Raw genomic sequence first — 25456 nt, 5'->3', positions numbered from 1 at the left:
ATAATCATTCTTGTGAACCTCCTCTGAACCCTCTCCAATATCCTTTCTTAAATGAGTTGTCAAAAACTGCTCACAATACTCCGTGAGGTCTCACCAGGGCCTTATAAACCCTCATCATCACATCCCTGCTCTTACATTATTTTCCTCTTGAAATGAACACCAGCGTTGCACTTGCCTTCTTCACCACTGACTCAACCTGCATATTCACCTTCAGGATGTCCAGCACAAGGACCAAAAATAGGCCATAAGCCTTCTTCTCTGCCGTATCTGCTTTCAGGAAGCTGTGGATGTACCCTCAAGGCTTCTCTCTTCATCCATCGCTCTCCTTACCCTACCGTTCACCGTGTATGTCCTGCTCCAATTTAACTTCTCAAAAAGAATCAAATCACGGTAGATAGAATTTTCAAAATTCTGCCCAGGGAGAATAAAACCCAGCGGCATGAGCATTGAGCCTTCCAATCCAACCCCTTCCCAGATCCGGTTCCACTGTTTCATCTTGCCCATTCCGGTACTTCCTTTACACTCAACCTCTATCCCAGTTGCACCCCACCCCCCACCCCCCCACTGCCCAAATGCTCCACATCCCACCCTCTCCCACCTTCATCTTGTTGAGTCATACAATGTTGAAGCAGACCTTTCAGCTCAACTTGCCCTTGCTGGCCAAAATGTCCCACCCAACTCATCCCACCTTCCTGCATTTGGCCCTCATCCCTCTCAACCCATCCTATCTATGTATCCAGTCAAAACCACCACCTGTGGCAGCTCACTCCACATGCTCACCACCTTCTGTGAAAAATGTTTACCCCCTCAGGTTCCAATTTTCTTCCCCTTCACCTTTGTCCTCTGATTCTCAATTCCCCTGTCCATTATCCTATTACCCTGGCTCATTCCTCCTCCCCCCCCCACCCCCACCACCCTTCCTTTTAACATCTCCCCTTCCCACTTTTGTCTCGACCGGAATCGTTGGCCAAGCATTTCTACCCGCGGACTCTGCCTGACTTACTGAGTCCCTCCACCTTCTCTTCGTTTTTTCAGCTTACACTGGCTGGGGTTAAATTCCACATTCCACCTGAGTTCTCCTCATTCCTGAGGCAGTTGTGAGGCAGACGAATGCCCACAGTTGATCCACCATGCCAATGCTGTCTCTTCAGTGGTACCTTTCAGGGAGCCAATGGGCTGAATGGCCTTCCTCTGCTGTGAGCACCTTTGCTTCCAATGGGCACTGGAGAACAGACACGTTTAGCAAATCCATGTCCTTACCATGGCCTATCGAGAGAATTTTCAGAGACTTGCCTTCAGAACATTGATGTGAAGCATTGAGACCGTTCTGAAATTTTTTAGTTGTGTGATCAATATCTCGCATTTGATTACGTCACAAAGGTTCTAATTCTACGTTCATTGAAGTCACCACACCTGGATTCATAGAGACCACAGAATTGAGTAAGTCACTGGATGTTTAATCTGACCATCTTTAAGGAGATACAAGGTGGGGGGGGGGTAAATGTTTGTTATGTCCTTGACTTTGGGCTCTATATATTTACATCTTGAGGTAGAGTCACTGTTGTTTGGAAAGCTGGCAACGTGCCAACAGGCACAAGTTTTATTTTTTAATTTCAACGACACAACACAACATGGTAAGAGGCCTTTCCGGTCCTGAAACCCGTGTTTTGGAGGGTAGGAAGAAACCGGAACACCGGGAGGAAACCCACACAGGTCACACAGGGAGCTTACAAACTCCTTGCGGGAAGTGCTGGATTTGTACCCGGGTTGCTGGTGCTATTACAGCATTAAGCTCACCGCTACCCTAACCATACTGACCTACTGGTGCAGCTCCGAACCCCTCCTTAGAGTCAGAAACCTCTGTTTGCTGAGTTTGTTATGGAGACTGCTTTATCTGGATCCTTTGGGGCTGGGCTAATTGTTAGCAATTGCCCATGAGTATTGGCAGTCATGGGAACAGAATATTGGGGGCTCCTTGGTGGAGGATTAACATTAGATCTACATGGTCCCATCATTGGTGGCTTACCATAGAATATGGCTTATGCAGAAGTTCACAAGGAAATTGCTGGCACCGGATGGGTGGAGAATATCCCTGGCTTATTTTCAGTGGCCAAGAAGTAGCATCTTCTATCCTGACAGTTGATGGGATTGAGTGAGAATATCCCGGAGGGTGTGCCTCTGGCGACAGTGCTGTGATGTCTGGGAGTTTCATTCCTCCAGGACTGGCAAGCCCATTCCAAGTGGGATCACTTGCACCGACTTCTTTGTGACTGCTGGGTATTGGGTTTTGGTGTGGACTGGTGGCGCCAGGTCAAGTTCATTGAAAGAGTGAATAACTTCTGTTCTTTTATGTCAAGCAGGGCAGAAAAATTTCACAGACTCCCAAAACACAAGTTGTAATTGCTCAAACAGTGAAGGTAGGATGAAGTGACATTCTTGGCTGATGTGGGTGCAGATGGTGGATTGCTCATGTGGCCACATTAATGATGCTCCTATACAATGCAAGCACTGAAGATGGCAGGGTCATAACCTGTCACAGAAAGATTACAAAATGCTCACTTAGAGCAGGAAGGTTGCCTTACTACAAATAAAAAGATTGAAAACTTACAACACAATACAGGACCTTCGGCCAACGAAGTTGTGCCAAAGATGTCCCTACCGTAGACATTACTAGGCTTTTCCATAGTCCTCTATTTTACTAAGTTCCATGTACCTATCCAAAAATCTGTTGAAGGACCATAACATACAATTGTTTGCTATTTTCAAATCAGAGCGTATCTAATGGACAAATAGGGCACAACAATGTTTTTACCAAACTAGAGTGATGTGGAGACTGATCCGAAAGGGAAATTTATCTCTTACTCCACGTGGGAACCCCAAACAGGGGTCCTGGCAGAGATGGGAATCAGACTTAAATGAAAGAATCGGCGGGAAAAACTGGACTATAACCATATAACCATATACAGCACAGAACAGGCCAGTTTGGCCCTACTAGTCCATGCCGGAACAAATCCCCACCCTCCTAGTCCCACTGACCAGCACCTAGTCCATACCCCTCCAATCCTCTCCCCTCCATGTAATTATCCAGTCTTTCCTTAAATGTAAATAACGTCCCTGCTTCAACTACCTCCACCGGAAGCTTATTCCACATCCCAACCACCCTTTGCGTGAAGAAGGAGAGATGGAGCGAGAGGGAGAGAGTTAGAAAGAGAGACAGTGAGGGAGTGTGAAAGTGAGAGAATTACAGAAAGAGAGAGAATGAGTGTGTGTGTATGAAAGAGAGAGAGAGAAACTGCAGGACGAAAGCTGAGGTTAAAGCATCTTTATTCTAACAGGTACCCAGAATCAGTAAAAATGCTTTGTTCTGCCTGCTATCCAGGCCATCCAGCTCATAGAGCAGGCAGTGCAATAAGAACAAATAAATGAGATGGATCCTGAGCCAACAGTGAGCTGCTGAAGGACTCAAGTGGGTCAGGCAGAATCTGTGGGGGGAAAGGGTCAGCCAGTGTTTTGGGTTGAGGCACTCTATTGAGACCAGATTTTACCTCAACCAGAGAGGTTCATTCAAGAGTCTGATAACAGCAGGATATAAACTACCCTTGCATTTGATGTTTTCAAGTGTGTGCACCTTTTCCACGATGGGAGGGGGAGGGGGGAGAGAGGAGGGAGAGTGACCAAAGTGGGATGCGCCATTTAATACTTCTAGCTTTGGTGTATGTGACAATCAACTTGAACTTGACTTTGGGTTAGCACCTTCCAGCACAGTGACGTGCTCTACCAACTGAGCCGAGGCAGTTTTAATTGACCCTGTCCTGTCATTTCCATGCTTAACCTGATCTGAACCAGATGACCTTTTTTTCCAAAATTGCACTTGATTCGGGTCACACCACTTCCTGTGCTCTTGGTCCCTTCAGTTCAGTGCATTGACTCACAAAGCATTCGGTCCCCTCGCGCTCCCTCCTCAAACCATCAGCCTGGGGAGCATCCAGCACACTGACGCAGATAATTGGGTCTCGCTTGATTTCTGTCCAAAGCCAAGCTACTCCCCGACCAAGCACAGCTTTCCAGCTGCTCAACCTGACAGCAGTGTGCTGTGAGATTTGGACTCCTCCTTCTTGAACGTCAAATGTTACAGGACGGTACAGACCCTTCAGCCCACAATATTGTGCTTACCTATGCAAACGTACTCCACACATTCCAATTCTTGCCTCCTTCTTGCCCACAACCCACTATTTTACTTACAGCCATGTCCTCATCGTAGAGTCGTTTAAATGTCTCCATTGTACCAACCTCCTCCACCACCCCGGACAATACATTCCAGTCACCCATTGCTCTCTGTTTAAGAAAAAAACTTACCTTTGGCATCTCCCCTAAACTTTTCTCCCCTCACCTTAAAAGGAGGACCTCTGGTATTTGCTACTGCCACCCCGGGAAAAACATGCTGGCCGCTCACCCCATCTAAGCCCATCATCATCTTACATATCCCTATTAATCCATTTCTTATCTTTTGTACACCCAAAGAGAAAAGTCCCAGCTCTGTCACCCTTGCTTCATGAGACAGGTTCTACAATCCAGGCAACAACCTGGTAAATCTCCTTTGCACCCTCTCCAAAGCATCTGAATGAGGACATTCTTTCTGTAAAGAGGACATCTTCCTGTAATGAGGATATCCTTCCTGTAATGAGGACACCTTCCTGTAATGAGGACATCTTCCTGTAATGAGGATATACTTCTTGTAATGAGGACATTCTTCCCGTAATTCTCTTTGTAATTTATTTTCCTCGTTTTACTCACTGCAAAAGAAAACAATTTTTTTTCCCAGTGGTACTTTCAAGACCTGTTAAATCTCCCCTTCCCCTCCTCTGATTTGGTTACCTGATCATTACCTGCTTTATAGGTGGGTGAATTTAACGTTACCCAAACCTGAAAGACACACCGAGGTGTTTGCTAGGATATGGACGTGAAGGCTACTGTGGAGAGCTAATGTTGAGATTATTTTCCTACTAACAGCTGAAGGTTTTAACAATCTAGATTTGCAGAGACTCCATGTTCTGCTAAGTCGCAGCCGGTTAAATAAGTTCAGGCCAGGGCCTGCTTCGCCTGTGGGGCAGGAGTCGGGGAGGTTCAGGAACCCGTTGGGAATCATCTCTACACCTCTGAGGTTCCCTCTGAGGCCCAGACCCAGTACTTTGAAACCAGGCTTACTGAACATGCAAAGTTCTTCGATTCTCTTCGGCAAGACTGTCACCAAAAGCTCACGTGTTACCGAGGATTTGCAACTGGCAGCCGATGGCATCACTGAGGAGAGCAAGGTGAAGAAACATCTCCTTCCAAGTTTCTTTCTCGGCATCACAAATGCTACCGGCTTGAACAAAAAGAATGCTAATGGTTCTGGAATGACTTCTGATCGTCTCAGCAAGTTAAATAAGCTGGTGAGGCAATTTTGGGACTCGAAACTAGCTGGCAAGAATTCAACTGGCAATCGTATAGAAGATAGTTTCGAGATATCACCTTTTGTTCTTAAAAGCCACAAGGCACTGACTGAACTAGGAACCAACACTGGGATTGAAACATTGAGTTTGAAACCAAGTATTTCTTCCATATTATCAACCAACCAATACAATTCTGGCCAAAGCTCACCTGATAGGTTAAGCACAATGGAGATACAACCACAGACACAGTTTCTCATGTTGCACCATCCAGTTATTCCCACTCCAACAAGGTCTCTACATGAACTAAGAATGGCCAGTGTTGTATCTCCTAGGGATCTCTTACAGGGCTCACTCTGGACAATGGACAGTGACTGGACGCAATTTGGAAGTGGAGATCTTCTTGGGGATCAGTTCATCTCTGAGATGACAGAACAATCTCTCCAAAGCAGGACAGAATCCACAATAGACCCCAATGGTCCCACGTTCTCTACCCACCATTCTAATGCAAGCACTGGCTTGCAAGAGGATTACAGTGCTTTGTCCAGCTGGCAGGTTGGTTCCATCATTTCCACTCTGCCTCTTGAAAGGGGCAACAACAGTGTGAGTGACACCTGGCTGACACACACGTCGGGGACACTCCGCTCGACAGACAATGGCAGCGAGTCTTCAGGATCAACAAAAAGACTGTTTATTAGCACGGAACAGATAGCAAATCAATTGAGGGGATCTGGGGGGTTTATGTGGCATCATGGGCCGTTTACTGCAATAAACCAAGAGGATGGCTCTCCTGGCATTGTGAAAGATATGGACAAGGGTTCCCTGATCTCAGCAGCCAGGTCACACACCAAGAAGAACCATGCTGATGCGTTGACGTTGGTTCCTTCCTCCATAACGTCAGATATGGCAAATATTTCTACAATTCCAGATGGGCTCTTGGACATTTCTCTGAGACCTTCTGGATCTGATTTCAGTGTGGGTCTCAATCAATTGAAGCCCAACCCAGGTAAATGGTCACAAGGATCTCCTGGGTCTAGTAACTACTTTTCTATCTCAGCTACCCAGCACCCTGCTGATAACAATGCCATTGAGTTGCAGCCAGCTTCAGAAACAAGTGTCCAATGGGGAAGGGCTTCAGTGACAACCAGAGCCCTGGAATCACTGCCGGGAATGCTATCACCAATGGAGGACAGTCCGTGGAGTTTGCCTGTGATAGAGGCCAACCCTTCCCTCCTTCCCGCCAGCGCAAGGTCTACGGGTAAAGGCTACAGCCAGGTCTCCCTGACTGCTATCACACAACTCAAGCAACCGGTAATGAAGGAAAACACAAGGAATGTGACAACAATTAAAAACACGGGATCGTTGACCTTGTACGCTTCCTCCATCTCACCCTTTGATGCTTCTCACCTGGAGAATGAATCCTTAGCTTCTGATAGTCCTCATCCAGGGGAAAAATCTTCCTCATCCAACACTCTACATCCAAGTAATGACTCCATAACTTCCAACACTCCTCATTCAGGGAATGGCTTCTTAAAGTCTGACGTTCCTTATTCTTGGAATAATTCCTTAAACTCCCATGCTCCAAATTCATGGGATGAATCCTTAACTACAGACACTTCAAATTTAGGGAAAGTATTTTTAACTTCCGACATTCCTCATCCAGGGAATGGCTCCTTAAATCCTGACGTTCCTCATTCCTTAACCTCCAGCTCTCCAGATCCAAGGAATGAATTCGTAACCTCCAACGCTTATTCTGAGAGGGACTTGGGCACTCTTCAGAGGAAAAATTACTCCTTAACCTCTGATGGTCCTCATATGAGGATCAATTCTTCAGGAGTGCCCGGTAGCCTTAGTTCTTCACCGAAGACTTCAGTTGCAAGTGCTTGGAGCTCGTGGGCTGCACCATTGGACCAGAGGCCTGAAATGACAAGCTTGTTCCAGTCTTTGGAGGTATACACACATCCAAGGAGTGAAAACGCAGCTTTGGTTCACCTTGACTATGGTTCTGAATTGGGACAAGTTCCATCCTTGACACCTTATTCATTTCATGGACCTATAAGCCAGACTGCTTTTCCTAGCTTTTTGCTCACTGTTCCAGGACCATTTCAGGACAATTGGGAGGTTTCCCAAGGCAACTACTCAGGGGTGATTGTAGGTTCTTACACCTTCCCAGCCTCAGCTACACCAAGGGAATCGGGAACTTACCTGGAGTCTGAGGTGACATTGTTGACTTTATCACCAGATCAAACAGAAAACCTTGTGGAGGAAACTTCTGAGATTCTTGCAACACTTGAAAATTCAAAAGGGCGGCAGACAATAATTCAGATCCCAGTAGAAATGGGAGCAGAGTGTCTGTCTCCTGGTCCACGTACCCCATCGCTCTCAAACAAACCCCAATTCCTACGATCCAGTGGTATCTTTACTGGGACAGAGTCTGAACTTGCACTGCTCAGTAGATCAGTCCAATCACTCAGTGACCTTCTAAAGTTAAACATAACTCCAACAAGCCATGTAAAAACATTGCAACATCTCATGTCAGAGGAGTATGTTAAAGAGCAACATGCCCACAATCTTGCGATGCAATTGATCACAGGAGTGTTCTCCAGGGGAACTCAGTTGAATCTTGGATCTCAAGAACCATTACTGGTGCCTACATTGCCACTGGACTTTGCTGTGGCCACTTCCATTCATAAGTGGGCCTGGGAAAATGGAATGAGCACAGATCTGGATGAACAAGTGCTGAAGGATTCTCCAACTTCCACCACACTCCGGCCCAAGCTTCAGGCCAACTCTTCATCATCCATAGTTCCGTCCTCCCCTGGTGCCCCCGGATTCAGTGGGAACCTGGACTCAAGCTTGGAGATTGAGGAACCACCTGTCACCTCTGAGCAAGCCTCGCGGCCCTGTCTGTGTGTGGCGATAGTCAGGAAGGGATGCTTGTGCAGACTGTTGATCGACAACCGTATGTCTCCAGAAAACCCGTAGTAATAGCTAAAGGAAAATCTCACCATAAATCATTGCTGGTAGATGGCTCACTGGGTAGTAGTAGTGGTTGGGGGCAAATATAGCAGTTAATAAATCACCTCCACTAGTGCAAAGTGTTTCAGCAAGTAGTTTAGGCATTATTGATTAAATCATATTTTTCTGGTGTTTGAGCAAAAATGTGGAAGTATTTATTTCTTTTCAAGTGCTGGGCTTCAGGACAGGAATGTTACCCATCCACAAAATGTTTGCTATTCTCAAGTTTCAAGATTTCTTTCTTGTTATGAAATAAAGTCAGTGTAATATTACACGGAATTTGTTTACAGATTTGCCATCGGCAGAAATTGCCTGAAGAGTCTCTTACAGTCAGAGAAAGGGAAGCAAAAGCGAGTCTTCCCCCCCCCACCCCCAGAGTTGCCGGGTGTCCGAGTATTCGCCCCTAGAGCTGCCTCAGCCCCCGTAGCCTCATAGAGTCCAGTCCAAGCCATCTGCGGCCCGAGCTCCAGGTCTGAACCTCCGACACGATCACGAAACCCTCAGCACATCACAGTTCCGATGCCTGGTGCCCCTTCCGCCAGTCTCCAGCATTCTGCAGCCAGCTGTGAATTTCTCGACCGCAGCCACTGGCCGCCTGCGTGGGTTCCTCACCTTGAGTCACCAACAGACGTGCCACCTTCATGTGGCTTCAACCGTAGAGCCCTTCACTAGTCTGCCACCGTGGTCACTGTCCTGTGGATCGTCTCCATGGCTTCTCCTTCTCAAACTTTCTTGAACAAAGAATTCATTTACCCTCTCTAAGCCAGTCATAAAATTTGACCTTTGAGGTAGGTTCGTCCCTGGTGTGAGCCACAATATTGGAGATAGCTTTATGAGCAGTGAGAGAGGTCCGCCTGTTTCCACTGAAGGAGGAATACCACTGCACTGACTGTAGCTGAGACTATTGTTCAGCCCTACACTTGGTGCAGGCGTGACCGGTTCCACCTGAGGAGTGGAATGAGTTTTGCATGCTGCTGCCTGATGGTAGATTGGTCCACAACACCACAATTAAGGTCAGAACAGAGAAAATCCCAGGCTTAGTGTTGAGGCTGGGCTTTGCATTCAATATGTAAGGCAGAGAACAAAGAACATTACAGTGTAGCACAGGCCCTTCAGCCCATAAATATGGTGCTGAACTTGAACCATAGAAACATCAAACATTACAGCGCAGAAATAGGCCTCTGGCCTACTGAGCTGCATCTGGTCCATCTCCCTCCATACCCCTTCCATCCATGTATCTGTCCAAATTCCTCTTAAATGTTAAAATTGAGCTCGCATTCACCACTTCAGCTGGAAACTCATTCCACACCCCCACCGCTCTCTCTGTGTGAAGAGATTCCCCCTACATTTTTATCCTTTCACCCTTAACCCACGTCCTCTGGTTTGTCTCTCACCCACCCTCAGTGGAAAAATCCTATCTACATTTACTCTCTCTATTCCCCTAATCATTTTAAATACCTCTTTGAAATCTCCCCTCATTTTTCTATAACCCTTTAACCTTTCCCTGTAACTCGGTTCCTGAAGTCCAGGCAACATCCTAATAAATCTTCTCTGCACTCTTTCTGTTCTACAGATATTTTTCCTGTAGTTCGGTGACCAAAACTGCACACAATCCTCCAAATTTGGCCTCACCAATGTCTTAAACAACTTTACCATAACATCACAACTCCTCCTGATTTATGAAGGCCAATGTGCCAAAAGCTTTCTTTACAACCCTATCCACCAGTGACACCAACTTCAGCGAATTATGTATCCCAGATCCTTCTGCTCTACCGCACTCCTCAGTGGCCTGCCATTCACCGTGTATGTCCTTTCTTGGTTTGTCCTTCCAAAATGTAATGCCTCACACTTGTCTGCATTAAATTCCATCTCCCATTTTTCAGCTGGTCCAGAACTGTTGCAAGTTTTGAAAACCTATATATTCTTACTCCACAACAATCACTCCCATAGAAACATAGAAGATAGGAGCAGGAGTAGGTCATTAGGCCCATCGAGCCTGCCCCGCCATTCAACGAGATCATGGCTGATCTTAAAGTTCAGTACCCCGTCCCCGCCTTCTCTCCGTAACCCCTAATTCCCTTATACTGAAGAAATAGATCTAATTCCCCCTTAAATATATTCAATGAACCTGTCTCTACTGCCCTCTGTGGCAATGAATTCCACAGATTCACCACCCTCAGGGTCAAGAAATTCCTCCTCATCTCAGTCCTAAATGGTTTGCCTATTATCCTCAAACCATGGCCCCGGGTTCTGGATTTTCCCGTCATTGGAAACATCCCATCTGCATCCATTCTGTCCAGTCCTGCCAGAATTTTATAGGTCTCTATGAGATCCCCTCTCAATCTTCTAAACTCCAGCGAGTACAATCCCAATTTGTGCAATCTTTCCTCCTAAGTCATTCCTGCCATTCCAGGTATCAGCCTGGTGAATCGCCTCTGCACTCCCTCCATTGCAAGAACATCCTTCCTTAGATAAGGCGACCAAAACTGCACACAATACTCCAGGTGGGGTCTCACCAGGCCCTGTACAGCTGCAGTAAGGTATCCTTGTTCCTAGACTCAAACCCTCTTGATATGAAGGCCAACATACCATTTGCCTTTTTAACCGCCTGCTGTACCTGCATGGTCGCCTTTAGAGACTGATGTACAAGTACCCCTAGGTCTCTCTGCACTTCCCCATCTCTTAATCTATTGCCATTCAAATAGTAATCTGCCCTCCGGTTTGTATTACCAAAGTGGATAACCTCACATTTAGTGCATTTGACATGGATCTGCCCAGTCCCCCAATTTATCCAAATCACACTGGAGCTTCCTGACCCCCTCTTCAGTGCACACAACCCCTCCAAGCTTAGTGTCGTCTGCAAATTTGGAGATATTACATCCAATCCCCTCATCTAGATCATTAATGTAAATTGTGAACAGCTGGGGTCCCAGTACAAATCCCTGTGGTACCCCACTGGTCACCGCCTGCCACTCAGAAAATGAGCCGTTTATCCCAACTCTCTGTCTTCTATCTGCCAGCCAGTTCTCAATCCACATCAATACTTTGCCCCCAATCCCATGAGCCTTGATTTTGGAAGCCAGTCGTTTATGCAGGACCTTATCGAAGGCCTTTTGGAAGTCCAGGTACACCACATCCACTGGCTCTCCCCCATCTATTTTACCTGTCACCATCTCAAAGAATTCCAATTGATTTGTCAAGCACGATTTACCTTTTGTAAATCCATGTTGACTCCGTCCGATCCCTTCTCTGCTAGTCATATGCTCCGCTATTACATCCTTAATAATGGATTCCATCATTTTGCCCACTACTGATGTAAGGCTCACCGGCCTATAATTCCCCGCTTTTTCTCTACCCCCCTTTTTAAATAGTGGGGTAACATTAGCTACCCTCCAATCCATGGGTACTGATTCTGAGTCTATCGAGTTCTGGAAAATAATTCTTAAAGCATCTGCTATTTGAATGGCATAGTACCCTAGGATGTAGATTATCAGGCCCTTGGGATTTATCGGCCTTCAATCCCATCAATTTCCCCAAGACCATGTCCTTAGAGATACTGATTTCTTTCAGTTCCTCCCTTGCATTAGTCTCTATGTTTCCCAACATCCTTGGGAGGTTATTTGTATCCTCTCTTGTAAAACAGAACTAAAGTAAGAATTTAATTGGTCTGCCATTTCCTTATTCCCCATTATATATTCCCCTGATTCTGACTGCAAAGGGCCTACTCTGGATTTCACCAATCTTTTCCTCTTGACATATTTATAAAAGCTTTTGCAGTCGGTTTTTATATTTGCCGCAAGCTTACTTTCGTCATTTATTTTTGCCCTCTTGATTAATCCCTTTGTCCTCCTTTGGTGCATCTTGAACTGCTCCCAGTCTTCGGTTGCGGTACTTTTTTTGGCCAATTGATATGCTCTCTCTTTGGACCCAATGCTGTCTCTAATTTCCATTGTTATCCACGGTTGAGTCACCTTTTTTGGTTTATTTTTATGCCAAACCGGTATAAACGATTTTTGCAATTTCTCCATTAGATCTGTGAATGCTTTCCAATGTCTATCCACAGTCAACCCCCCCATAAACACCACCCAATCAATCTTACTCAACTCCCGTCTCATACCATCATAATTCCCTTTATTTAAATTCAGGACCTTAGTCTCGGTTTTAATTTCATCACTCTCCATGTCGAGTGAGAATTCGATCATATTGTGATCGCTCCTACCCAAAGGGCCTCGTACAACAAGATTGTTGATTAGCCCCTTATCATTGCATAATACCTAGTCTAAAATGGCCTGCTCCCGAGTTGGTTCCTCGACATATTGGTCTAGATAACCATCCCGTAAACATTCAAGGAATTCCTCCTCCTCTGTATTTTTACCAATTTGACTAGTCCAATCTATATGCAAATTAAAGTCTCCCATGATAACAGCTGTTCCCTTATTGCACGCTTTTCTAATTTCTCTTTTAATGCCTTCCCTCACCTCTACACTACTATTTGGAGGCCTATATACCACCCCCACTAACGTAACCTGCCCTTCACGGTCGAGGAGATTCGCTCCATGACCCGAACCTGCCCGGTGTGCGCTGAACGCCACGTCTGCCCCTTGCTATTCCTCAGTTCTATCCATATAGATTCCGCATCTTCCGAGTTAATATCCTTCCTGTCAATCATGTTGGCCCCTTCTCTCACCATCAAAGCTACCCCACCCCCTTTTCTTTCTTGCCGATCCCTCCTAAATATTGTATACCCCGGGATGTTAAGTTCCCAGGCTTGCCCACCTTGCAGCCATGTTTCTGTAATCCCAATCAAATCATATTTGTTTATCTCAATTTCCACAGCTAATTCATCTACCTTGTTCCGAATGCTTCTTGCATTAAGATATAAAGCCTTCAGATTTGCTTTTTTCACCCTCCTTGCTCTTTCTGATTTTTTACTTTCGCTGCCAAACCAAACTTTTCCTGTTTTATCTTTTCTGTCCTTTGCCCTATCATGCAGGATCCCATCCCCCTGCCAAATTAGTTTAAACCGCATCCAACGGCTGCACCAAACCTAGCTGCCAATATATTGACCCCTTTTGGGTTTAGGTGTAACCCATCCTTCTTGTAAAGGTCATGCCTTCCTCAAAAGAGATCCCAATGGTCCAAGAAGCCAAAACCCTGTCCTTTTCACCAGCCCCTCAGCCACACATTCATTTGTCTTAACCTTCCATTTTTGTTCTCAGTTGCACTTGGCACTGGTAGCAATCCAGAGATCACCACCCTGGGGGTCCTGTTTCTTAGCTTCTGTCCTAGCTCGCTGTAATCCTTTTATAGTACCTACTCCCTCTTTTTATATATGTCATTGGTACCCACATGTACCAAGACATCAGGCTGCTTACCCTCTCCTTTCAGAATACCCTGGACCCGATTTGAGATATCCCGCACCCTTGCACCAGGGAGGCAGCACACCATGCGGGTATACCTATCTGGCTCACAGAATCTTCTGTCTGTATTTCTGACAATGGAGTCCCCAATGACCACTGCATTCCTCTTTACCTTTTGGTCCACCATGCCAGGCTCAGTGCCAGGGACCTGGTCACTGCTGCCAGCTTCTGTCAGGTCATCTCCCTCAACAGCATCCAACAAAATATACCTGTTACTGAGAGGGATGTTCACAGGTGTGCTCTCCATTTTCCTGGTATTTTTCTTCCCACCCCTGACAGTTACCCACTTACCTGACACATTTGGTCTCGGGGTAACTACGTCCCTGAAAGTTGAATCTATCAACTCCTCACTCTCCCTTACCAGCCGCAGGTCCTCAAGCTGCAGCTCCAGATCCTCAACTCGGTCCTTAATTAACTGCATCTCGGTGCATCTGACGCAGATGTGGCTATCTGGGAGGGTGGAACTCACCCATGGTTCCCACATCTGATACCCAGTACAAAGTACTAAGCCCATAGGCATGACTGAGTTAAAATAATGCCGCTTACCTTTCTCCTCACCTGCTTTCACCTAAGCCTGTTGAGCCAAAGCCTGGAAGTCCCACTCCTTCGCCGCGTTGCTCACTCACTGGGCCGCTCATCTCACCTTTGTGTCACTATCACCCAGCTCCTCCTCCTCCGACTCACAGCCGAACCACTATTTTTCTTGGACCTATGCACCGAATTGACTATCAATCAAGATCAATCTCAATGTATGTATGATGGACAATTATACAGAACACAGAACAGTACAGGCCTTTCAGCCCACAATGCTATGCCAAGCTTTATATACCTACCCCACGACAATGCAATCTTTCCCCATCTCATTCATATAAGCCTTATTTTTCTTACATCCATGTGCCTATCTCAGAGTCTTTAAATGTCCCTATTGTACCAGCCTCCACCACGACCCCCAGCAATGCATTCCAGGCACCCACCACTCTCGGTATAAAAACCTTACCTCTATCATCTTCCCTGAACTTTCCTCCATTCACCTTAAACAAATGTCCTCTGGTCTTTGCTAATGTTGCCCCAGAGAAAAAAAAGGGGTTGGCTATCCACCCTATCATCACCTTAAATGCCTTAATTTAGTCACTGTTCATCCTTCATGCCAAAGAGAAAAGTCCTAGCTCTGTTAACCTTGCTTCATCAAAAATGTTGTCCAATCCAGACAATGTTCTGGTGAATCTCCTCTGCACCCCCTCTAAAGCTTCCACATCCTTCCTGTAACAAGGCCATTACAACTGAATACAATACTCCAAGTGTGGTCAAAACCAGAGTTTAGAGAGCTGTAATAGTACCTCACCGAACAAGGCCATTCAGCCCATCAAGTCTGCTCTGCCATTTGAATCATGGCTGATGGACTTTTCCTCTCAACCCCATTCTCCTCCTTTCTTTCCGACTACATAACCTTTGATGCTCTATCATGTAGGTCTTGATAAAGTTGTTGATTAGTAAGGGTGTCAAAGATTAATCACCAAAGGAGTACGTGACCAATTACCCCGATGAACTTGAGTACATGAAACCGTTGCTAATGTAGCATAATAAGAAGCCAATTCAATCCACCGCGTGTAGTTGAATTCACCACTCTGATTTAAGTTGAATGAATGAGGAATGATATCTAATGAAGATCCCATGGAGGGACATTGCAGATAAATTTTACAGCAAGTAATCAATTTTAAACTGCTAGGGGTCTAATTATATTGTCTGTCCACAGTTGATTTTTTTGCTGGAAAATAACGGTTCTCTCTTCTCCATGAAAGCACTTACTAACGCAACCCTTGATCATAACACCGCCCTTTGATTATCACTGACAAACCCCCTCTGATTGTTAGTAACATGCCACCCATTATCAATGAGGGAAGTACCACCTGGTGTTAAGTGTGTAGATGGCTGTTTTCAATCATTTCATTGCTCACATCTGGCACGCTTTCTTTATTGTGCAGCCCAGATGCTCCTGGCTCAGTGAGCAACTAATATCTGACCAATTATTCTAGGCTTGGATCCCGTGGGCATTGCAAAGAATGGTGCATTACCCCTGGCCTCCATCGGCACCCTCAGCACCTTATGGGTGTGCCAGTCTTGTGCATGCATTACAAGCTGCGTGATAGATCAGTACGTGTGCTTTGATCTCGTGTGAATACCAGCATGGCAGAATTGTACCTTTTGATTTTGTGAAGGGAAACCTCATTACTATTTTTGCTTTCGAAGGGCTGAACCTCAGCTCTTGGTTGGTGAACCTCCTTCAGGAGATGAAGTCCATGTCCTTCCCTGCTCTGTTTCCAAAGCCCCGAGAGTTACCTCTGAAGTGAGCTAAGAACCCTCTCCGCTGCAGGGGTAGGAGGAGTGGGTGGCTACAGCTGGCTGTGTATGAATATCTGGAGGCCAGATCTGGGTGTACACTGAATGCCCGAGGATAAAGCTTCGTGCCCTGAATCTGGAGACCAATTGGCCCAGTTGTAAACCTCTCCCTCTCAATTTAACAAATGCATCAGATGTTATTGCTTATGGGAGGGATGAAGGTGAATGTGTTGTCAACAGTTCACCTTGCAGAGACCTCAACTACTCCAGGGTCATGGAATCCATGGACAGGTGCCTTGGGCCAACCAGTCCATACTGACTGCGATGTCTATCCACACCGATCCCATTTACCCATATCCCTCTAAATCTTCCCCCCCCCCCCCCACCCACCCCCACCAAATATCTCCTTTGTGGCAATTGTCCCCTCCTATACCACTTCCTCCAGTAGCTTGTCCCACTTGCCCACCGTCCTCTGTGAAAAACACGCCCATCAAATTTTCAATTTCAATTTCAATTTAGACATATAGCACAGTAACAGGCCCTTTCGTCCCAATTACAGCTGATTGACCGACAACCCCCAATACGTTTTGAAGGGTGGGAGGAAACTGGAGCCCCTGGAGGAGACCCCCGCGGTCAAACTCCTAACAGATGGCACCGGATTTGAACCTGGATTGTTGGCACTGTAATAATGTCGTGCTAACCACGGCGTCACTCAGATCTTTCCCCTCTCACCTTGATTAAGACCCTCTGGTTTTAGTTTCGCAACTCTGGGAAAATGACTCTTTCTATGCTCCTTGTAGTTTAATAAACCTCCATGAGATCACCCTTCAGCACCTTCATTCCAGGAGGAACAGTCCCAGCTTGTCTCGTCTCTCCTTCTAACTTAAGTCCGCCCGTCCCCATCAACATTGCTGTGAAATCTTTTAATACCCGCTCCCAGCTTAATCTCACCCTTCCTCCCGTGGGAGGAAGGAACCTACTGAATTAAAATTTAAATTTAGGTGTTTTGGCCCATGAATCCATGCCACCCAATTAATCTATGCTCCTGGTACGTTTTGAATGAAGTCCCCGGGGAAAACTTACGTAGACATGGGGAGAACATACAAACTCCTTACAGACAATGTGGGATTCGAACCTGTAAAGGCATTGCCGCACCAACCTTGACGCCCTTGCTTCCCAGCAGCAGGGGAGAGAGCCCAGCAGAGTATGTCACCTAAGAGGTAGAAAGCATGGTACTACCTTTACTTAGGGCTGGGACTTGCCTCACTGCTGGGGCAGGGCTCTGTCTAGCGCTGGAGTTGCCTCCTGTAGATCAGCCACGATGTTATTGAGTGGCAGAGCAGGCTCGACAGGCCAGATGGCCAACTCCTGCTTGTTGGACGCTGGGGAACCTTCTACAGGAGGCAACCCCAGCTCTGGATGGAACCCTATCCCAAGCACTGTGGCAAGTCCTCTGTGCTGGGCAGTGCACACAGGCTTCAGTCACTGCCCATTCTCTCCCCTGCCACTAGGAAGCAAAAGAACAGTGGGATCCTTCCTCCCCTGACAATGCGGGTCATGTATGATAACTTCACATTAATTTTCTCTTTGGGAGAAGGGTGAGATTAAGCTGGTAGAGAGTACAGAAAAGATTCACAGCAACGTTGATGGGATGGGGGAGACTTGAGATGTAAGGAGAGACTGGATAGGCCGGGTCTGTTCTTCCCGGAAGGAGGCTGATCCCATGGAGGCTAATTAAATCACAAGGGTCATCGAAAGGATCTTTTTCCCATGGTTTGGAGATTAAAACTAGAGGGCATTAATTCAAAGGTGAGAGGGGAAAGATTTGACAGGCAGGCGTTTCACATTGAGGGCGGTGGGTGCATGGAATGAGGTGGGGATAAATGCTACTGTTAGGAAACGTGTGGAACAAGCAGCCATGGGCAATGAATCGGATAGTGTTTAATTTTAAAACTCTAATTTTATTTCTATCTCTCAAACTATAATCTTAACCTTTAAACTATCCTTAACACTAAATCTATCCCCAGCTGTGCACGGGTGGCGTGCGTGCGTGCGTGCGAGAGACAAATATACACAAGCCATTACAGTTCAGGCCGAAATCTATAAAGTTACTTCAAAATTCAGTCTTTCAAATTCAGTGTTGAAGTGCAGGCCTTTGAAATTTGATGCCCAAAATTAATGATGAACTGATGGGAAGACGGGAGTTGTAGCTACTACAGACTCACATATTCTCCTTGCGTTGCCTTTGAAGAAATGTCCGTCCACATGAGCTGTGGTCATAACACTCCTGGTCCTTTAGGTAAGACTCGAACTGGGCGGCCTCCACGAAGCTTCCAAGACCCTTGGTCTCTTCAAGGGACTTCCACTGTTAGTGGAAGCACTTGGCTTCCCAAAGAAGATCCTTCTGGCACTGGTCAGTCCACAGAATATGCCCAGTCATTCGCAGGACATGCTTTCGGAATTCCAGAAGAGCTGTTTTCTCTCCAGCAGTCAGCAGGTTCTCCCTTTGCAAAATCACAATATCTTTGCAACTGTATTGAATTTCTGGAACCGACTGTGACAAACCTTCCCTCAATATATCGAATTGGCTGTGACTTGTGTTGTGCCTGTGTGAAATGTTAAATGTTAACTGTGACCATTCAGTCCCTCTTGTCTATACTATTCCAACAGTGATAATCCCATTTTACTAAAACGGGAGCTCGTAATGCTACGCTACAAAGAAGACCTTTGGGGGTTCACGATTAGGAAAGGCTTAGAAAGATATGGGTAAATGGAATCAGAGTAAATAGGCAACTTAATCAGTATGGATTAAGGCCCCTATTACCATACTCTCTACCCGCCTGTTCCCCCCAAATCCTGATTCAGGGAATTCCACTGGGCGAGGGGCGTAAGTGACTTTGAAGGATGATTTTGTTCGTTCACCATCTGCAGTGAGACTCTGACAGCAGGTTCATGGTGAAGAAGCAATGTCCTCTCGTGGTCTGTAAAATTCTCCACCACTATCTCTGCACAGGTGGCGTTTTCTACTGGACGCAGTTTATGGTTTACGATCGGTCCAGCGAAGTCACAGACATTGAAGATCTCAAGGATAAAGTGTCCACCTGGGTAGGTCATTCCAGTCCATCTTTTCTTCGAGTGCTAATCTTTCCTTGCATGCCTGGGACTCAGAGAGATGCTCACATGGATTACTCAGCTGGTTAAAACGAAGCAGGGGTGGCACGGTTAGCGCAATGCTATTACAGAGCCATGGACCCGCTTCAAATCCGGTGCTGTCTGTGAGGAGTTTGCACTTTCTCCCCGGGTCTATGTGGGTTTTCCCCGGCAGGCCTCCAGTTTCTTCCCACTGTTGAAAATGTATGGGGGTTGTAGATCAATTGGGTGTAATTGGGCGGCACAGGCTGGAACGACCTGTTACCGTGCTGTATGTCTAAACTTTTTTAAGAATTGGCCTACTTTCTAATGAGGCTTGGAATCAACAGCTAGGAACATTCCAACTCTTCTATGCCAACTAAATTGGTGCCCATGTCCTCTTCAAGCCTTTCCCCTTTCACATATGTCCTTGAGGGTTAGATTCCCCTATCTTGGGGAAAACACTGTAACACATCTTATCCATGCCCCAGTATAAACCTCAACCTCCTACATTCCAATGAAACTCCAAGCCCACCCATTCTCTCCTTCCAACCCAAGCCATCCAGCCCTTCTGAATCTTTTTATTGTTGCATCCTCTCGAGTTTAGTCACATTCTTCCTCAAGAGCGGTGACTGGAACTGGACACAATATTTCTGATGCTTTCCCACCAATGCCTTGTACAGCTGTAATGGGACATCATAACTCCTGGACTCAAGTGCCCTCTCATGAAGACAATCATGTCCTAGACCTGCCATTCTCAGCCTATTTTTTGGCTATGGCCCTCTTAGGATTCTGCTCAAAATTTATGAGTCCCCTTCCCAGTGAAGCAGTCAAGTTTAGTTGATTTCTTCCATACTCTCCTACCAACTAGGTTAAAAGAAAAACTTTAAAATATTTTTTTGATTTCAACCTTTGCTCAACTCCCCCCCCCCCACCTTAAATGTGCTCTGTCCCTGATTGCGGGGACGGGGGGCAATGAGAATGACAGCCCTAGACTTTCTTGACCACCTTGATTACTTTCAGAGAACTCTACAAATCTCTGGTGAGACCACATTTGGAGTATTGGGTTTAGTTCCCATCACCTCATTATAGGAAGGATGTGGAAGCTACGGAGAGGGGGCAGAGGAGATTTATCAGGATGTTACCTGGATTGGAAAATAAGTCTTACGAGGCAAGGTTAGGAGAGCTAGGACTTTTTTTCTTTGAAGGATGAGAGGAGACTTGATCGAGGTCTACAAGGTTATGAGAGGCATAGATAGGGTAGAGGGTCAGCGCCTGTTACCCAGAGCAGGAACAGCAAACACCAGAGGACATGTGTACAAAGTGAAGGGAGGGAAGTTTAATGGATATGTTTTTTTACACAGAGAGTTGTGGGTACTTGGAATGCCTCTCTGGGGATGGTGGTGGAGGCTGAAACATTAGGCGCACAAAGGACTCTTAGGCAGACAGATGGAAGTAAAATAGAGGGTTGCAGGGTAGGGAGAGTTTAGTATTTTTTTAAGGAATATATGGGTCGGCACAATATCGAGGACCGAAGGGCCTGCACTGTAGTGTTGTATGTAACTATCGTATATACTCATGTAAACATTGTGTTTGTAAGACCGTTTTTAATGATAAATTTATGGCATTGACTATTGCACTCATAATACTTTACCTTGTAGTAAGTACCTGAGTAGATTGAGGCGTTGGGAATTCTGATGGGGGGCGGGTCGCTGGGGCCTAGGTGAGAGTCCATGGTCAAGGTGTCGGGAGCTCCGATGAATGGGTGGCTGGGGCCAAAAATAGGAGGTTGACTTTTACGTTGGTATCAACTTTTTCATGATATACGGTATGTACTTGTATTCCGAGGTCTCTGTGCTGAATAACAGTTTGCAGGACCCCGCCATTCATTGCACATGTCCTGCCCCACTTAACTCCTTAAAATGCATCATTTTGCACTTGGTCCAAGCTAACTTCCATCTGCCATTTGAGAAATACCAAAACTGGAGATGCTGGAATCTTGAAGGAACAAAGAGAAATCCTGGCCCACACTTTGGATCTGTGATCTGGACACGATCCCAACCCCCACTCCTGATCCGTGATCTGGACACGATCCCAGCTCATGCTCCCGATCCACAGTCTAGACTCAATCCCAACCCATGCTCCAAATCTGTGTGGTCTGGACACGATCCCAACCCACACTCCCGATCTGTGATCTGGGCACGATCCCAACCCACATTCCCAATCCATCTTCTGGACTCGATGCCAACCCACACTCCCGATCCATGTTCTGGACTCAATCCCAACCCACACTTTGGATCTGTGATCTGGACATGATCCCAACCCCCACTCCTGATCCATGATCTGGACTCAATCCCAACCCGTGATCTGGACTCGATCCTAACCCACACTCCTGATCTGTGTTCTGGACACAATCCCTACCCACACTCCCGAACTATGATCTGGACACGATCTCAACCCCTGCTCCCGATCCGTGATCTGGACTCGATCCCAACCCACATTCCTGATCCGTGACCTGGACATGATCCCAACCCACATTCCCAATCCGTCTTCTGGACTCGATCCCAACCTACACTTCCAATCTGTAATCTGGACATGATTCCATCCCACACACCCATATAACCATATAACAGTTTACAGCATGGAAACAGGACATATCAGCCCTTCGAGTCTGCACCAGTTCACTTGAACAACTCTACTAGTTCCCCCCTCCCACTCTTTGCTCAAAGAGTGGAACATTCCAACTCTTCTATGCCAACTAAATTGGTGCTCCCTCATATCCATGTACAAATCCAACCTTCTCTTAGAAAACCGAAAGGACCCTGCCGCAACTATCTCCTCTGGAAGATCATTCCATTCTGCGACCACTCTCTGAGTGAAGAAGCATCTTTTAACATTTCTCCTAAAGTTTTTCCCCATTACCCTTAACTTATGTCCTCTTGTTCCTACCTCCCCTGCCCTCAGGGGAAAGAGTCTTCTCACATCTAGTCTATCTATGCACTTCATAATTTTAAATACCTCTATCAAATCCCATCTCAACTGTCTACACTCCAATTAATAAAGTCACAGTTTCCTTAATCTTTCTCTGTACTCTAAATGTTGTAAGCCAGGCAACATCCTTGTAAATCTTCTCTGCACCCTCTCCACCTTATCTATATCCTTTTCATAGTTTAGAGACCAGAACTGAGCACAGTACTCCAAACCTGACCTCACCAATGCCTTAAACAGCCGCAGCATCACTTCCCAGCTCCTATACTCTATACTATGATTTATGAAAGCCAGCAGACCATATGCCTTCTTAACCACCCTGTCTACATGGGAATTCACCTTCAATGAACTCTGTACCATAATTCCAAGATCCCTCTGTTTCTCTGCGTGCCTCAATGCCCTCCCCTTAACTGCATATGTCCTATTCTGGTTATTTTTACTGAAATGCAACACCTCGCACTTGTCTACATTGAATTCCATCTGCCATCTTTCAGTCCACTTTTCCAAACAAACCAAATCCTTCTGTAATCCAAGAAAACCTTCCTCACTATCCACCACTCCCCCTATTTTCGTATCATCTACATATTTGCTTACTCAGTTAACTACCCCCTCCTCCAAATCATTAATATAATTGATAAACAACAGGGGACCCAGCACCGATCCCCGAGGCACAGCACTCGTCACATGTTTCCATCCTGACAGATAGTTGTCCACATGACTCTCTGCTGTCTATCTTCCAGCCACCTCTGAACCCATTGTTACAATGTCTCTATTAATCCCTAGTGACGGAACCTTCCTTATTAACCTTCCATGCGGTACCTTATCAAAAGCCTTCCTAAAATCCAAATAGATCTTGTCAACCGCTCTACCTTCATCCACCTTTTTTGTCACTTCCTCAAAAAACTCAACAAGATTCATCAAACATGACTTTTTCTTCACAAACCCATGCTGGGTGCCCCTGATCAATCCCTGCCTATCCAGATATTTGTACATACTATCTCCAAGAATACCCTCCATAACCTTTCCCACCACCGAAGTCAAACTTACTGGCCATTAATTACTTGGCCTACACCTACTGGCTTTATTGAACAATGGAACTACATTTGCAACCCTCCGATCCTGTGGTACCACCCCCTCCCCCAGTGATCTTTGAAAAATCACTGTCAGTGCCCCCGCTATTTGTTCTCTGACCTCCCTTAAAGTCCTGGGAAAAATTCCATCAGGACCAGAAGACTTATCCACCTTAAATGACCCTAGAAGCTCCAAATCTCTCACTTTACTAATCCCTATCCTTTCCATAACTAAGCCGTTTGCCTCTCTTATCTCGTATAGCCCAATGTCCCTTTCCCTTGTGAATAGCGATGACAAAAAATTATCACAGCCTTCCAACCTGACATACAGTTGTCCACCATGATTCTCTGCTGTCTATCTCCCAGCCACCTCTGAACCCACGTCACAATCTCTCTACTAATTCCTAGTGACTGAACCTTCCTTTTTAACGTTCCATGTGGAACCTTATCAAAAGCCTTTCTAAAATCCAAATAGATCACATCAGCCGCCCTACCTTCATCCACCTTTTTTGTCACTTCCTCAAAAAACTCAACAAGGTTCGTCAAACATGACTTTCCCTTCACAAACCCATGCTGGGTGCCCCTAATCAATCACTGCCTATTCAGATATGCATATATACTATCTCCAAGAATACCCTCCATAATCTTTCCCACCACCGAAGTCAAACTTACTGGCCATTAATTACTTGGCCTACACCTACTGACTTTATTGAACAACGGAACTACATTTGCAACCCTCCAATCCTGTGATACCAACCCCTCCCTCAGTGACCTTTGAAAAATCACTGTCAGTGCCCCCGCTATTTGCTCCCTGACCTCCCTTAATGTCCTGAGAAAAATCCCATCAGGACCAGGAGACTTATCCACCTTTATTGACCCTTGAAGCTCCAAAACCCTCTCTTTACTAATCCCTATCTTTTCCATAACTCAGCCATTTGCCCTCTTACTCCTTCAATTCTGTCACATCTAATCTGTGTTCTGGACAGAATCCCAACTCACACTCTCGATCCGTGGTCTGGGCTCAATCCCATTCCACATTCCTGATCCACTGTCTGGACATGATCCCAACCCACACTCCCGATCTGCGTTCACGACACAATCTCAACCCACACTCCCGATCTGTGATCTGGACTCAATCCCAACCCACGCTCCTGATCTGTGGTCTGGACACAATCCCAACCCACACTCCCGATCCATGGTCTGGAGTTAATTCCAACCCACACTCACAATCCATGTTCTGGACAGAATCCCAGCACACACTCTCAATCTGTGTTCTGAACATGATCTCAAACCTTGCTCCCGATTCATGATCTGGACTCGATCCCAAATCATGCTCCAGATCGTGGTCTGGGCACAATCCCAACCCACACTCTGGATCCATTGTTTGGAGTTGATCCTAACTCACACTTCTATCCATGGTCTGGGGTTGATCCTAACCTACACTCCCAATCTATGTTCTGGAAACTAACTCAACCCATGCTCCCGATCCATGATCTGGACTCAATCCCAATCCATGCTCCTGATCTGTTGTATGAACACAATCCCAATCCACACTCCCAATCCATGTTCTGGAGTGGATTCCGACCCACACTCCCAATCCATGTTCTGGACACGATCTCATCCCATGCTCCTGATTCATGATCTGGACTCGATCCCAAACCATGCTCCCGATCCATGGTCTGGGCACAATCCCAACCCACACACCTAATCTGTTGTCTGGAGTTGATCCCAACCCACAACCCCAATCCACATTCTGGATATGATCTCAACCCATGCTCCCAATCCATTATCTGGACACGATCCCAAAACACACTCCCAATCCGTGGTCTGGGAACAATCCCAACCCACACTCTGGATCTATGGTCTGTTGTTGATCCCAACCCACAGTCCCGATCCGTGGTCTGGACTCAATCCCAATCCCCACTCCTAATCTGTTGTCTGGACATGATCCCAACCGACACTCCCATCCGTGGTCTGGACACTCTCCAGACATCCAGACTACTGAGTGAGTTGGCAGCTAGATGATTCCAGAACAATCGGACTCTGGATAATTAGAAGTTCTCTC

General features: G+C 46.2%; 1 protein-coding gene across 6 annotated transcripts in view; it reads left to right on the top strand.

The window, feature by feature from the left end:
• The window catches only part of adgrg6 (adhesion G protein-coupled receptor G6), a 174685-nt gene that overhangs the window by 74221 nt on the left and 75008 nt on the right, over window positions 1-25456 (top strand). For 4 of the 6 annotated variants that reach the window (XM_069930713.1, XM_069930711.1, XM_069930715.1 and 1 more), the window contains exons 8-10: window positions 1381-1440; window positions 2358-2417; window positions 19218-19309. In XM_069930713.1, the coding sequence (XP_069786814.1) occupies window positions 1381-1440; window positions 2358-2417; window positions 19218-19309 (212 nt within the window). The remainder of the gene's footprint in view (window positions 1-1380; window positions 1441-2357; window positions 2418-19217; window positions 19310-25456) is intronic. The other 2 variants (XM_069930712.1, XM_069930716.1) reach the window with 2 other exon arrangements.

Source organism: Narcine bancroftii, chromosome 4 (assembly GCF_036971445.1).
Source record: "Narcine bancroftii isolate sNarBan1 chromosome 4, sNarBan1.hap1, whole genome shotgun sequence".
Lineage (NCBI taxonomy): Eukaryota > Metazoa > Chordata > Chondrichthyes > Torpediniformes > Narcinidae > Narcine > Narcine bancroftii.
Note: the sequence above shows the minus strand (reverse complement) of the source record. Positions and strands in the feature narration are given on the sequence as shown.